The sequence below is a fragment of the Drosophila subpulchrella genome, chromosome 2R, assembly GCF_014743375.2.
Source record: "Drosophila subpulchrella strain 33 F10 #4 breed RU33 chromosome 2R, RU_Dsub_v1.1 Primary Assembly, whole genome shotgun sequence".
In the NCBI taxonomy this organism is placed as follows: domain Eukaryota; kingdom Metazoa; phylum Arthropoda; class Insecta; order Diptera; family Drosophilidae; genus Drosophila; species Drosophila subpulchrella.
In genome coordinates this window covers 6515157-6527371 of record NC_050611.1, presented here as the reverse complement: position 1 = coordinate 6527371, position 12215 = coordinate 6515157, and the positions used below count along the sequence as shown (strand labels likewise).

The following is a 12215-nucleotide window of genomic DNA, read 5'->3' as shown; positions in this document are numbered from 1 at the left end:
ACTTTTAAGCACAACGCAAAAAATATTGAAAGCTCTTTATTTACATGCTATCGTATGGAACAGCAGGTGCTGTCTTATTTCATGGGTTACCTATTCAATTGTGATTAAAAAATAGTTGGGCCTAAACCGCAGATACTTCTAATAAAATGGCATCCGAGGCTAATAATGTTTATATGAAATATACCCACTGCATATCCACAAAAACATCTCTTGAGATTTTTGGGATTATATTCGCTTTATTTACCGATTCCATACCCAACCCATGATTTTATTAAGTCCAGCTCCTTTTGCGCATGCACGAATATCTATGGGATACACAGATACACAGTTTCTGCTCCACATTCAGTTATACTACAGAGTCGCGCGTTCAAGAAGGATGCTATTTCTAAATAAAAATCGAGTGCTTTCTTTGGTCCTTAATTTTATTTTCTTAGTCCTTTTAATTTCATCGAGTGTCCAAGCAGATGAGAGAAACATAAACAAGCTGCTGAACAACCAGGTGGTGGTCAGTCGTCAGATTATGTGCATCCTGGGAAAAAGTGATTGCGACTCGCTGGGGCTTCAACTCAAAGGTAATAAAAAAATACACAATCTCTCGATTTTGTACTTAATGTAAGAAAAGATGAGTGCCAATTTGAACATAGCTTTGCGATTGGCAAGTTATAATTCATCACCATTTACCTAATCATCTCACACGTGCATTTCATTATTTTTCGGTTACTTCCAGCTGCCCTGCCAGAAGTTATAACCAGAAAATGCAGGAACTGCTCCCCACAACAGGCTCAAAAGGCGCAAAAGCTGACTACATTTTTACAAACTAGATACCCGGACGTTTGGGCAATGCTTCTTAGAAAGTACGACAATGCCTAAATATGGCAATTAATGTACTCCTCATGCATCGAATATAATAAATTAGTCTCGACATCATCCTTGGTTTCTTCGAACGGGTTTTCAGATTTTCCGAATGGTAAGGCGACTGAAAGGATACCCGCCTTCAATTGAAACATAGCTTTATACACATGACTGTATTATTACATCTTATTATTACATAAACTCTAAAAGTACGTCTTGAAAGGGCCCAGGCCATCATTTACTGTGGCTCTCTAGATAAACTGTTGCATTGTCCACGCCCAAAAACTGGTGTATACTCAGCGTGGACAGCATTTTCATCTGGCCCTGATACAGCACATCGGCGATGATCTTCTCTGCGTATATGGCCTGGGTTCCGTCCATCGAGCGCAGCTTGTGGGCGATGATTTTTCCAAAGTTCGAGAAGTGATCGTCCAGCTGACTGTCCGCGCTTTTTAATGCCAGCGAAAATAGTCGCTCAAAGTCAATGGTGGATATGTCCGCCCGGAATTTCCCAGCCGGCGGTTCGTTATCCTCGGAGATTTGCGAGGAGACCGATGAAGACCTTTTCCGGGTGATTATGTGATTTGGTTTCTGGCCATGGCTCTGGTTGTTATTCAGTTTCAGCTGGCTCTGACTCTGGGCGACAATGCGTTTGCAAGGCGGCGATTCGGAGTCGCCGCCAGTTGGGGACTTTATGGTTATGGAGTCGGGAACGGATTTTCTGCGGGCGGACAGGAGCCTGTTGTTAGCTGGTACCACGATCTCGACCTCCTTGATGGTAGCGCCACCAGCATGGTTGTTTGCATTGACTGTCTTAATACTGATAACGGGGTCAGCGGCGACGGCGGCCTCCTCGAAGATGTTGGCACAGAATTCGTTGGCGCTGCTGTTCGGGGACAGCTTGTTCGGATCGGTCGACTGGGCTTTCGGTGGCTTGGGAAGACTCTCCGCGTCGGAGAACTCATCGCAATTCTCCGGTTGCGCCAGCTGCACAGAGCTATCCAGGCAGCCCGACTGCTCCCGCTTGCACTTCTTGTCGCCGGGGATCTCCTCGTCCTTCAGGAACATCAGGGACTCGAAATAGCGCCGCTTGGGACAGTAGGGCTCGTACTTTTCGCCCTTTTTCTTCACCTCGTTGTACTTCCTTAACTGATGACGAAATGCACAGCGCAGATTGTTTATCTTTTGCTTTGTTCGCTCCACATTGTACATCTCCCCGTGCTTGGTGGCCACCTCTATCAGTTTCGCATAGGCCTCCTGCCGCCGACTGCGGTTCCTGAAGTCCGCCGAGTCCGCCTTCCAGAGGCACGGATTGCATTTGTATTCCTCTATGAAATCGTCAATAAAGTCCATTTTTGTTTACTAAATGAAAAACACTGTAGTTAACGGGCCACCTAGTGTATGTTTGTGTGCGTGTCGCGTGTGTGTGTGGCATCAATAGCTATCGTTTCGTTCCGCGAATGAAACAAGCGGGACTGGAACACGAAATAGCTTGGAACGTACATGGTTTAATTAACAATTTTGGTATTTTTTATTAGGGGAGGGTAACCGGTTCTGGGCCGGGTTTTAATTATTGCCTGTAACTTCCGTTCAGGCATAAATTTTTTCGGAAGTTTAACCAATGAAAAACTAGAGGCAATCTTACTTAAAAAATTTGTTCTTCATGTTTTCCAAAATTACATTTTTTGTCATAAATATTGTTTATTGCAAAAAGTTATTTGTATAAATAATTTAGTAATGGTCAACCACAGCCGGTTGCATTATCCAACAATTTTTCGTGAGCCACTAAGGATCCTACAAATTTTGAACAGTGTGAATATTCGATAGTTATAACGTTCCAAAACAAGTCATCGATACCATTAACATCGATATTGTCCCATCGATATTGTCCCAGCCCAGCTCAGCTCCTCCTAACTTTTAGTAAACATAATTAAAGAAACTAAATAAAAATAAAATAAAGATGAGCGGAGCGCACAGAGAGGCGATCCAGAAGCAAATCCATCAGGACTGGGCGAACAGGGAATATATCGAAGTAATAACTGCCAGCATAAAGCGTATTACCGATTTTCTGAACTCTTTCGGTAAGAAAACATGAAGCACCCACATTTTCGCGCATATGTGTGAGTGCATTTGTTGGCACTTGAATTTATGAACGCATAAATAGTATTATTAACAAATCCCCACCATTGCCATTGACTTTATTTACTCGGAATTTAAGTCATTGAAAAGCAAACAGAGCCGTCGCGTTACGCGAAAAATTGGCATACAGATGTATGTACTTATGTTTCTGTATACGATAAGTATACGAATTGGGCTCTAAATCAGAAGTTCGTGTTTATCTTCTTCGGAATTACTCACTAAAATTGAGTAAATATTAACGGATCTATTATGAATACTTTGGTTCACTTAATGTTGTGATAAGTGATTAACAAACGAGAGAGAGGAACTTGACTTCAGCCGTACAGATTAGGAAAAATTCTTACTATAGCGTATATGATAATTTGTAGTTCACATAAAACATAACGAAAATATATACATATAAAGTCAGATTATAGGAAGGAAAGCTATCTTTCACAGCGTTAATATATTCTGGAGTACATCCTCAGTAAAAATTTATTGCAATATATGCTATTTTAGTTAAGTGTTGTCGATCAACTTGATATATAAACTTTGCTTTTTAATAAATTAGACGTATAATTTCATTATTAAAGAATAAATTTATTTGGTTCCATTTAAATTAAAAGTTATGATTATGATCCTTTTTTTGATATTCTTACCATATACCACTTGCTATAAAGCTAACATTGTATCGTTATCAAAGGATACATTTTTTTTGGTTCCATTTAAATTAAAAGTTATGGTTATAATTTTTTTTATAACTTTTGATATTCTTACCATATATCACTATGCTAAAAAAGCTAACATTGTATCTCCCCCCTTTAGATATGTCCTGTCGCTCCCGTCTGGCGGTTCTAAATGAAAAACTAACGATCCTTGAGCGGCGCATAGACTATTTGGAGGCGTGTGTCGCCCAAGGAGAGACATTAACATAAACGCTGCCCCCAATTTTACACTAAGCTTTGTACATTTATAAGATAATTAAAGTATACTGATATAATATTTAATTTTCTTTTGTTTTACGATGTGAACTTGCCGTGACATTAATAATTCTTACAACATTGTTCGGTCTTTGAAGGACAGTACTTCATGGTTGAGTTACTTGCCGGCCATTGGTTTCGTTTCATTGCCCCTTTTAAGAATAATATAAGTAATAACTCAGAAGCAAGACGAACACGCGATGTTTTTGCCAACTAACCGTAGCTGCCTTTATTTGCAATGTTAATGCAAATCGGTTTGCCATATATAAACCATATATTAAGGTCTAGACGTAATCTTGTGACTGGTTTTTTTTAAGACTTTAATTGTCTTTAGATTAGTCATCATTAAATTAACATGAGACTAGACTAAATTGCCGCATTTAGCGGAAATAATTGATATGCTTTCTGATACTTGTAAGTCCCCCTCTCAAGACATGCATTCAAAAGGCGTACGGAGTACAAAACAAATCTCTTTATTCGGCGCACGATCGTAAAAATAATTTTGATAAACAGATATACAAATAGACCTAATTAACAGTGCATATAACAAATTGATTCCGGGATTAGGATCATCGTGAGTTACACCTTAATTCCGGATTCGGCGGCGGTGGCGCGGTAACGCTTGATATAGATATCCTCGGGATCGAACTTGGCCTGCAGCTGCTTCCATTCCTCGGGCTTGTTATCGATGATATAGCGGATGACCTTGTCGGTATTCTGGCGCTGCTTCTCGCTGCACTTGCTGCACTCCGTCTTCAGGGCGTCTGGCAGGGATTTCTTGAGCTCCCGGCCCTCCGGCGTGCACTTTCCAGTGTCCACCAAGCACTTGAAGTAGTTACCAAAGAGGCGGTCCGACTTCAGGATCTCGTCGACATCGATGTTGTCGTACTTGGTGGTGTACTTTTCCTCGGCGGCGACCAGAACCAGCCCAAGGACGAAAAGCGCAATTATCATCTTCATGTTGATGGTTTCTGTGGACAAATTGGGGGTAAGCATTCATCATTAATCAGCACAAATTGGTCGATTTTTAGTGGGTCTATGGGTCGGGTAACCAGTTTTATGTTTGGGGATTTTAATAGACCGATGGAAAGGTTTTTAATTGCTACTGCATTCGCAAAATCTGTCTAGTCAGATATGTATGCAAATGAATGCCTAGCAAACGCCACTTTGTATGCGTATCTGAAACACATTTATTGACCAAAAAGATGTCACTGTTTACACATGAGAAAACTGGTTGTCCGTGGGATGAGAAAGACAGTGCGATTCGATCAGCACCAAAAACTATATGAACGGAGCTCTTACAATGGGAGTTCGACTTATAGCGACTACGAATCGAAGTAGATAGATGTGAAGCAATTCAGCTGCTGGAACTAACTGAGAAATGTGTCTATGGAGTGGGCTTTTATACCTGGGCCAACTTTTATACCTGGGATTGAACTTCAAGTGTAATACACACGTCGCACTGTAAGCCTGTGTTCGGGCTCAGTTCGTATCCATATGGGATTGCACACACTTTAGACTTTGAAGCGCAAATCGCTATTGCTGAAAAGTCAACCCAGTGATTAGTCAATCGTCGTTATAAATTTATATAATATATACATATGCGATAGTTATACATACTTAATTTGACATTACCATTAGGCAAGTGACGTCTTTGTACTAAATGGCGATCGTAAGTCGGGTTGTGGGGGATCCCTAACTACTATTTACGGGCAAACATAAAAAAATTATTTGTTTATAGATTTTAACGATCTCATTAACGAGTTCCATTAGCGATTTCCCATTTATTACACTCGAGATGTGTGCAAAATGACCCTTCAAAAGTCGCTCTAATAGTTCTCGCAACAATTAGAAGCTTTCCACAAATCCTCGACTCAAAACTGAGTCAGACCTGAAATATTCCAGAAGCTAACCGGAAAACAATTAAATTTGCACTACTGGAAGGTTAAATTTTGGCACTATTGGCCGTAAAGCATCCAAAAAAGCGATCATTTAAACAAAAGATTTTGCATAAAATATACTGGTTTTTTATTAAGTTGTATTGTAGTTACAAATAGTGAAATGTAAAAAGTAACAAACACTTATACATTTTAGAAATCTGTACAAGGAAAGTAGTCGACCTGTAGACCTTCTCGAGTAATGGTAATTTCGTCTATTTAGGATTCCTAGAAGCAACTTTAACTTTAGGCTTAAACGTTGTGTGTCTGTTGTGTCTCAAAATAAATTGTCAGGAGGCAGTCATTAGTGCTTGATCAATGCGCAGGAACAAATCATAAATGAATCTGGGCGGGACGTTTGCGTTGGAATATGGTTTCGATGGTGGAGAAGACGTCGCTGGACTTCTTGGCGGCGTCGACCTTGAAGTGCAGACCCCTCAGGCCGTAGTAGTCGACCAAGGGCCTCGTCTGCTTATGATATGCTTCCAGTCGCTTTTTCAGAGCTTCTGCGTTGTCATCGCTGCGTCGGATGAGAGGTTCTCCGGTTACCTGTGGGTCGTGCATAAGGTCAGTAATATAGTGATCGTTGACAATGTGCCAAACAAATACTAACATCATCCGTCATTGGCTTCTTGGGAGGGGCAAACTCATCGTGGTAGGACCGCCCGCTGGCCTGGTGGATCAAACGACCAGTGATGCGCCTCACCAGCAGACTGTCGTCGATGGCAAACTCAATGACAGCATCCAAGTTGGCTTTCCTCTTGTCCAGCAATGTGTCGAGCTGGAAGGACCAGATGCAAAGGGTTAAATTCTGGAGTGCCAAGTGTACTAACATTTTTGTTACCTTCTCAGCTTGAACGACAGTCCTGGGGAATCCGTCCAGAAGGAATCCGTTTTTGCACTCGGGCTTATCCAGATTGGAGTCGATCATGTCCACCACCAGGTCATCGGAGACCAGTTTGCCGGCATCCATAACCTTCTTCAACTCAGCTCCCAGCTTGGAACCGGATGAAATTTCCGCCCGCAGCATGTCGCCAGTGGACAAGTGGCAAACGCAGAACTTCTCCTTCAGGAGGGGAGCCTATAGAACGGGCATAATTAAAAACATTGATACTGATCCATTACGATAAAGCTAATCAATTTAACACTTCTCATATCAGAAAGGTTGGCAATTAGCGAACCGCTAGATAAGATGCATTCTTTGTAGTCAAGAAAGTTCTGGTCGGTTTTTAATAGCCGGCCTGCATAATACCCACTAAATTGTTCTAAGGTGCCCTCAATTAATTCGTTTCATCACGCCAATCTTTTCATTTCATTCAGGGTCAAAGAGGTCTTCGCACACACATATTATATAGATACACAACTTCGTATGTACAACGTACATATCTGTACCGTTATGTATGTACGCTTTTTATTCATTTTAAAGGAAATTAACTCCTTTCCTTCGATATTTGTAAACATAAAACGCGCGCATTTGACCACGTTGTATTTATTTATAGAGCAAGTAGCGTCCATGTCACTAAAAACACACCATTATGTAACTTTGGACCCACCTGCGTTCCTTTGCCGGATCCCGGCGGCCCCAGGAGAATGGCGTTGATTCCAATGTTTTGGGGCTCATATCGCTCCACTGGTACTGCTGCATTCGGCGCCATCGTTTACTATTTTTGGTCGACTGATTCTTCGTCCGGTCCTAAAAAAATTACAACAACACACAAAAAAACGTAAGTGTTTGCTAAAGAGTAACGTAAGTGTCGGCAAACGTAAGCCAACGTAAGTGTCAGTGAAAAAGGGGCCTCAGTGAAAAAAACTGAGCCAGAAATGAAGGTTAAAGATAAGAAGCAAGAGGAGAAACCACTCACACGAATCACCCTGTTCACGCCACGAAAGCGGCGTGTTCTCACTTCGTCTGCCTATCGATAACATTTTCACATCCCTTACATTTTAAATTCTTAAAAATTATTATTAATATTTATCACATTGTTGTTTTTATAAGAAATATTTAGGATTTCTTTCCGATCCGCTGATTGGAAAATTGTAATGCTAAATGTATATATTTCATTGCCTTTTATTGCGAAAACATGTATTTTTAATCAATCCTTGAAATTGTATACACAAAATTCCATTATTCTGTTTCCAAAGCCCTCATTTCTAAAATAAGCCCACATTCTAAATTTTCATTATTATTTTAATATTACTATAACAATTTTATTTATTCTGGAATTCGCGTATTACAGTTGCCATGATACATTTTAATATTGCCCTCGCACCGGAAATATGCATCAAAAATGTCAGAATATCCGTGATCCTTCCACCAAGTGCACAGCTGTAAAATATAACTAGGTGTCAATATCTTAAATTAGTCAAAATCAAATGGTTTTAATACCTGTCTGTTCCAAATGCAGTCCAGTCTATAAATCAGATTTGGGTACTCATAGCCCAGCAGCGTGAAAAAGTCCTGGTCCCCTAGATGACCCTTGAACGAGTACTTGGCGACCAGGGTATGCACCTCCGTATGGAGCAGTTTCTCCAGATAGGACTTTGAGTTCCTGATGCGGTTCAGGAGCAGCAGGACCACCCCCGAATTCAAGCCAGGATAACCATGATGGACATGACTATGTTGGTTGCCCATTTCGTTGTTCATCGGATAGTACGGGTTGCCAAAACTGGTCTTCGGGTACCTCACGCGATAGCGGTACAGGATATGGCGGTAAACGGGTGTCAGTTCCGGGGCGAGTCCGTAAAGCTGGTGTGGCAGAAAGTTGTCGAACTCATTGAACAGCAATCGGACATCGGATCGGAAGACTATATCACAATCTAGCAGAATGGCTCTGTTCAGGCTTCTATCGGCGATTCTATGCAGGCCGAGGGACAGAAAGAACAGCGAGTCGCTATAGTAAGAGTTCGGGGCTGAGCTGAAGTACGGGGACAGCTTGGCGGCAATGTCCTGTATTATGCTGGAGCAGACTTTCACATCGTATATGGTGTAGATCACCGTCCGCCGGAACCTCCGGATCTGCCGCTGCAGGATCTCCAGCACCGAAGTCTGGCTCTCGGTGTCCGTGATCACATGCAGATGCAACTGGGCACTGGTGTGCTTCAGCAGACTGTGGGCGAACAGATCGAACTTTAGGTTCAGATGGTAGTTCTCCCGGGTGTAGATGACGAATATGTTGTAGTTCGAGGAGAAGCCATTCAGGTGCGAGCCCAACTCAAGCTGGGCGGAGGAATAGTTAAGCAGATAGTGCGTTGGCCTCAGAACCGGAGGAACTGCCGGGGTCGTGGCCTGGATGTCCGGATATCGCCCCGCCTCCTGTTTCTCCGCATGCGAGAGCTTATTGAGACGGCTCGAAAGAAAGGCCGAAAGGATATTGCCGCGAACCAAGAGATGCGTATTGGCGAAAACAATTAGAACGCACATACAAATAAATATTAACAACAGAACTAGCTTCTTTTGCCACCTGCATCGCAGCAGGGCCCACGTCCAGCTCTTCGGCTTCTGGCGGATTGAGTTCCGCCGATTGATGATCAGGGTCACATTCTCCTGATCCTCCAACAGTTGCGATTTACACTTCATTCCGTACATATTTAGGTCCGCCGGAAACGTTTTGTGTTTCTGGCTGATTAAAGTCTTAAAGCTGTTCTTGGCCATTTCGAAATCGAAATCAGTGAAGGCGCACCTATTGTAACAATACATCAACGAACATATCATATATCATATATGGATCCCAACGTTAGAAAACACTAAACGGAAACTCTGAGCAGACGAGCAGAAGCGCACAGAACATTTTTAAACTTAATTAAACTAGATCGATAAAGCAAGCACGGCGTAAAAATCAATGCAATGCAAAAAGTCGTTTGGGGGCAGTGAGACCGTTATTATAAGTCCGAAAATTACTGAACCTATCGAACGCCCCCTACTTTTTAGGTCAACATATCAGAGTAATTTCAGGTAACAGGAATTGATTTTTCTCAAAGAAAGGATACTTCTGAGCGTATAGAAACTAAAAAACTTAGTTTCATTTCAAAAATTGTTTAAATGTTTTTATCGATTACTACCGATAGATACAATCCTAATCACTATAAATCTAAATCATGCGCAGAAGTTCTTTTTTATCAGTATAAGTACATGTTATGGTTGTTCCAGAGTTACAAAGCCACTGGACCTACGCTGAAAAAATGTAAAAGTTAGAGCCTTCAACGGACCTGCAAGAATTCCACTGGAGACGATCGTATTTCAAAGGCGAGACAATGGACTGCCACCATCGCATTGAAGTGCCCCTGCGGGCCGGGAAGAAAATGAAGAAACGTCGGGAGCTGGACGCCCTGATAGCCTCCCAGTCGTCCTCGTCCAAGAGAGCCAACCGGAGAGTCCCCGGAGCCACCAATTCCCAGGACAAACTGCTCTCGGTCTCGACCGATGACCCTGAGGATTACGCATGGGTAAGGAATTTACTATATTTACATCGCCGCTCAAGGTTAGATGTATTTGTATCTATGTATCTGAACCTGACCGATTGAACTTCCCAGCTTATGCGTGCTCAAAGATACTTATTCGTTACAAATAAGTAAATTGTTAACTATATATCCCACCCCTACCAAACAAAGAAACAAATATGTAGCAACACACCAATATATTGCGTTCTTTTCAGACGAATGTCGCTGGATCTAGTCGCCGTAGTCACCGCAAAATTGCTTATTTCCGCATGTGCGGCCCCCTTTTATTGGGAATTATAGGCATTTTAATTGTGGCCATTTTGTACTGGCTCTACTTCGATCTGCGTCAGCAACTCACCGATTATCGCCAGAAGATCGAAGACGGTACGTAACATACAAGTCTACAACTTACAATGTATTAATTATATAATCTTGTAGTGTCTGCAATGAGCAAAAACTTCCCCGACACCCTTCAAAGGTGGCACGAGACTTCATCTTTCCTGCTGAAGAATCAGACGGTCGTCATTTCGGAAATAAATGAACTCCAAAAAACCATGGAGAGTCTACGGAACAACTTTAGTAATCTGGAGGCTGCTGTGGCAGCCCAGAGAAACCATGGAAAGGACGAGAAGTTGGTGGCAGACTTCGGCGCCAAGATAGAAGCCGTGGCTACGGATATAGAGGCCATCAAGGAACACTATAATAAGTACACCGAGGTTCAGAAAACTCTTCAGGCCGACACAGAAGCCCTAAAGGTGAGCTTACCAAAACATTATCTCGAATATCATCCAATATAATGATGGTTATAACCCTGCAGCTCAACCTCTCGCAATTACCAACACTCCAAGCCAACGCTTTGCCCGCCAATTTATCGGAAGATATTGCTGCTCTCAACAAAACCACTCTTGATTCCTTTAAGCTATTGGCCAACGATCTGAAGGATGTGAATAATACCCTAAGTCAAACAACGAAAATGCTCGCCGAGGAAGTATCTCTGCATAAGGTAATCTCCTAAAACAGTGTGTGTTATCAGTTCTAATTAATATAATTTATTGCAGACAAAAATAGACGACTTGCTGGATCGATCGGAAAATATTACGTCCCATGTGGCCACCATAAGTAACAGTTGGCCGGAATATAAGCAGAAAGTATCAAGCTTCGATGAGTCTTTAGATAAAATTGAAAAAGAGGTAGGTCGATCGTGTGCATGTACCGTGCAACCTCAAGTTTAATCAACATTTCTTAACCCCAGATAACGCTAACAAACAGTAAGAATAGCTTGCTGGCTTCATCGATGGATCAACTGAAGAACTTTTGCATTCAGAGCATGGGAAATAAAAAATCTCCCATCAGCGAGGATAGCTCAGCAGTCGCCAAGGTATATATTTTAGGTAATAGCTGATTTTTTATTGCTGATAAACTTTTTATTTTTCCAGCCATTACAGCCTGAAGCAAATGCCGCCAAGCCGGAATTTGTAAAGCCGTCTGCAAATGCCACAGAGCAGCTACAGGAATCCATGAAGCTGTAAGCTGTCGCATTTTTTTTAGAGATGCCCGTTGTATTACCAAATTTGTTCGATTCCATATTTAGCCATTAAGACTTCATGGGTTCCATGTGTCAAAGTCACAGCCAACGATAACTAAATTACATTTAACACACGAAAGCTGCAATGTACATATGGTTCAAAGAGCTCTTTAACTTAATGACAAAATATAGGATGATGATGTGCACGTGTGATTTCAGTTAAGTTTACTTTTAAAGTCCGTTTTAGAAAATGTAACTGTACATAAGGGAGTGAAGTAAAACGTAAGTCCAATATTATTCACTTTAGATACACGATATGTATTTTATTTCCAAATAATAAAATCAAACTAAAGCTCACAAAGTAAA

At 41.6% G+C, this 12215-nt stretch overlaps 7 protein-coding genes across 9 annotated transcripts; 3 read left to right on the top strand and 4 right to left on the bottom strand.

Moving 5' to 3' along the window:
* The first annotated feature begins 340 nt into the window (after positions 1 to 340).
* LOC119549383 (allergen Tha p 1) lies at positions 341 to 927 on the top strand. Its single transcript, XM_037857423.1, has 2 exons — positions 341 to 572; positions 728 to 927. Exons 1-2 carry the CDS (start codon positions 377 to 379, stop codon positions 868 to 870), a joined length of 339 nt encoding a protein of 112 aa, XP_037713351.1. The 5' UTR covers positions 341 to 376; the 3' UTR covers positions 871 to 927.
* An 83-nt stretch (positions 928 to 1010) lies between these two features.
* On the bottom strand, positions 1011 to 2262 carry LOC119549380. Its single transcript, XM_037857420.1, has one exon. It carries the CDS (start codon positions 2203 to 2205, stop codon positions 1087 to 1089), a length of 1119 nt encoding a protein of 372 aa, XP_037713348.1. The 5' UTR covers positions 2206 to 2262; the 3' UTR covers positions 1011 to 1086.
* Positions 2263 to 2730: 468 nt separating this feature from the next.
* On the top strand, positions 2731 to 3977 carry LOC119549384 (probable protein BRICK1-B). The gene is made up of 2 exons (XM_037857424.1): positions 2731 to 2933; positions 3796 to 3977. Exons 1-2 carry the CDS (start codon positions 2813 to 2815, stop codon positions 3903 to 3905), a joined length of 231 nt encoding a protein of 76 aa, XP_037713352.1. The 5' UTR covers positions 2731 to 2812; the 3' UTR covers positions 3906 to 3977.
* Positions 3978 to 4407: 430 nt separating this feature from the next.
* On the bottom strand, positions 4408 to 5388 carry LOC119549382 (ejaculatory bulb-specific protein 3). Its single transcript, XM_037857422.1, has 2 exons — positions 5253 to 5388; positions 4408 to 4921 (listed from the first exon to the last, which is right to left on the bottom strand). Exon 2 carries the CDS (start codon positions 4908 to 4910, stop codon positions 4530 to 4532), a length of 381 nt encoding a protein of 126 aa, XP_037713350.1. The 5' UTR covers positions 4911 to 4921; positions 5253 to 5388; the 3' UTR covers positions 4408 to 4529.
* Positions 5389 to 5959: 571 nt separating this feature from the next.
* LOC119549381 (adenylate kinase) lies at positions 5960 to 7578 on the bottom strand. Its single transcript, XM_037857421.1, has 4 exons — positions 7441 to 7578; positions 6732 to 6968; positions 6501 to 6668; positions 5960 to 6436 (listed from the first exon to the last, which is right to left on the bottom strand). Exons 1-4 carry the CDS (start codon positions 7540 to 7542, stop codon positions 6221 to 6223), a joined length of 723 nt encoding a protein of 240 aa, XP_037713349.1. The 5' UTR covers positions 7543 to 7578; the 3' UTR covers positions 5960 to 6220.
* On the top strand, positions 7476 to 12215 carry LOC119549379. Of its 3 annotated transcripts, XM_037857416.1 has the most exons (9): positions 7476 to 7611; positions 10035 to 10330; positions 10540 to 10708; positions 10763 to 11079; positions 11142 to 11327; positions 11383 to 11514; positions 11577 to 11702; positions 11761 to 11849; positions 11916 to 12215. In XM_037857416.1, exons 2-9 carry the CDS (start codon positions 10139 to 10141, stop codon positions 11920 to 11922), a joined length of 1218 nt encoding a protein of 405 aa, XP_037713344.1. In that variant the 5' UTR covers positions 7476 to 7611; positions 10035 to 10138; the 3' UTR covers positions 11923 to 12215. The 3 variants fall into 3 exon arrangements, with proteins under 3 accessions (XP_037713344.1, XP_037713346.1, XP_037713345.1); XM_037857418.1 differs by having other exon boundaries at positions 11761 to 12215; XM_037857417.1 differs by lacking the exon at positions 7476 to 7611 and having other exon boundaries at positions 9988 to 10330.
* LOC119549378 (xyloside xylosyltransferase 1) lies at positions 8058 to 9753 on the bottom strand. The gene is made up of 2 exons (XM_037857415.1): positions 8274 to 9753; positions 8058 to 8213 (listed from the first exon to the last, which is right to left on the bottom strand). The coding sequence occupies exons 1-2, from the start codon at positions 9597 to 9599 to the stop codon at positions 8100 to 8102; spliced, it is 1440 nt and encodes a 479-aa protein (XP_037713343.1). The 5' UTR covers positions 9600 to 9753; the 3' UTR covers positions 8058 to 8099.

What these genes read in the sequence shown, in the direction of transcription:
- LOC119549383 (XM_037857423.1), top strand. Translation starts at nt 377, where the DNA reads ATGCTATTTCTAAATAAAAATCGAGTGCTTTCTTTGGTCCTTAATTTT. An exon ending in GCTGGGGCTTCAACTCAAAG is followed by an intron (nt 573 to 727) that starts GTAATAAAAAAA and finishes GGTTACTTCCAG; the next exon opens with CTGCCCTGCCAGAAGTTATA.
- LOC119549380 (XM_037857420.1), bottom strand. Translation starts at nt 2,205, where the DNA reads ATGGACTTTATTGACGATTTCATAGAGGAATACAAATGCAATCCGTGC.
- LOC119549384 (XM_037857424.1), top strand. Translation starts at nt 2,813, where the DNA reads ATGAGCGGAGCGCACAGAGAGGCGATCCAGAAGCAAATCCATCAGGAC. An exon ending in CGATTTTCTGAACTCTTTCG is followed by an intron (nt 2,934 to 3,795) that starts GTAAGAAAACAT and finishes TCCCCCCTTTAG; the next exon opens with ATATGTCCTGTCGCTCCCGT.
- LOC119549382 (XM_037857422.1), bottom strand. Translation starts at nt 4,910, where the DNA reads ATGAAGATGATAATTGCGCTTTTCGTCCTTGGGCTGGTTCTGGTCGCC.
- LOC119549381 (XM_037857421.1), bottom strand. Translation starts at nt 7,542, where the DNA reads ATGGCGCCGAATGCAGCAGTACCAGTGGAGCGATATGAGCCCCAAAAC. An exon ending in CTGTCGTTCAAGCTGAGAAG is followed by an intron (nt 6,669 to 6,731) that starts GTAACAAAAATG and finishes TGGTCCTTCCAG; the next exon opens with CTCGACACATTGCTGGACAA. An exon ending in AGAAGCCAATGACGGATGAT is followed by an intron (nt 6,437 to 6,500) that starts GTTAGTATTTGT and finishes CACGACCCACAG; the next exon opens with GTAACCGGAGAACCTCTCAT.
- LOC119549378 (XM_037857415.1), bottom strand. Translation starts at nt 9,599, where the DNA reads ATGATATGTTCGTTGATGTATTGTTACAATAGGTGCGCCTTCACTGAT. An exon ending in ACTGCATTTGGAACAGACAG is followed by an intron (nt 8,214 to 8,273) that starts GTATTAAAACCA and finishes TATATTTTACAG; the next exon opens with CTGTGCACTTGGTGGAAGGA.
- LOC119549379 (XM_037857416.1), top strand. Translation starts at nt 10,139, where the DNA reads ATGGACTGCCACCATCGCATTGAAGTGCCCCTGCGGGCCGGGAAGAAA. An exon ending in CCGACACAGAAGCCCTAAAG is followed by an intron (nt 11,080 to 11,141) that starts GTGAGCTTACCA and finishes ATAACCCTGCAG; the next exon opens with CTCAACCTCTCGCAATTACC. An exon ending in TAGATAAAATTGAAAAAGAG is followed by an intron (nt 11,515 to 11,576) that starts GTAGGTCGATCG and finishes TCTTAACCCCAG; the next exon opens with ATAACGCTAACAAACAGTAA.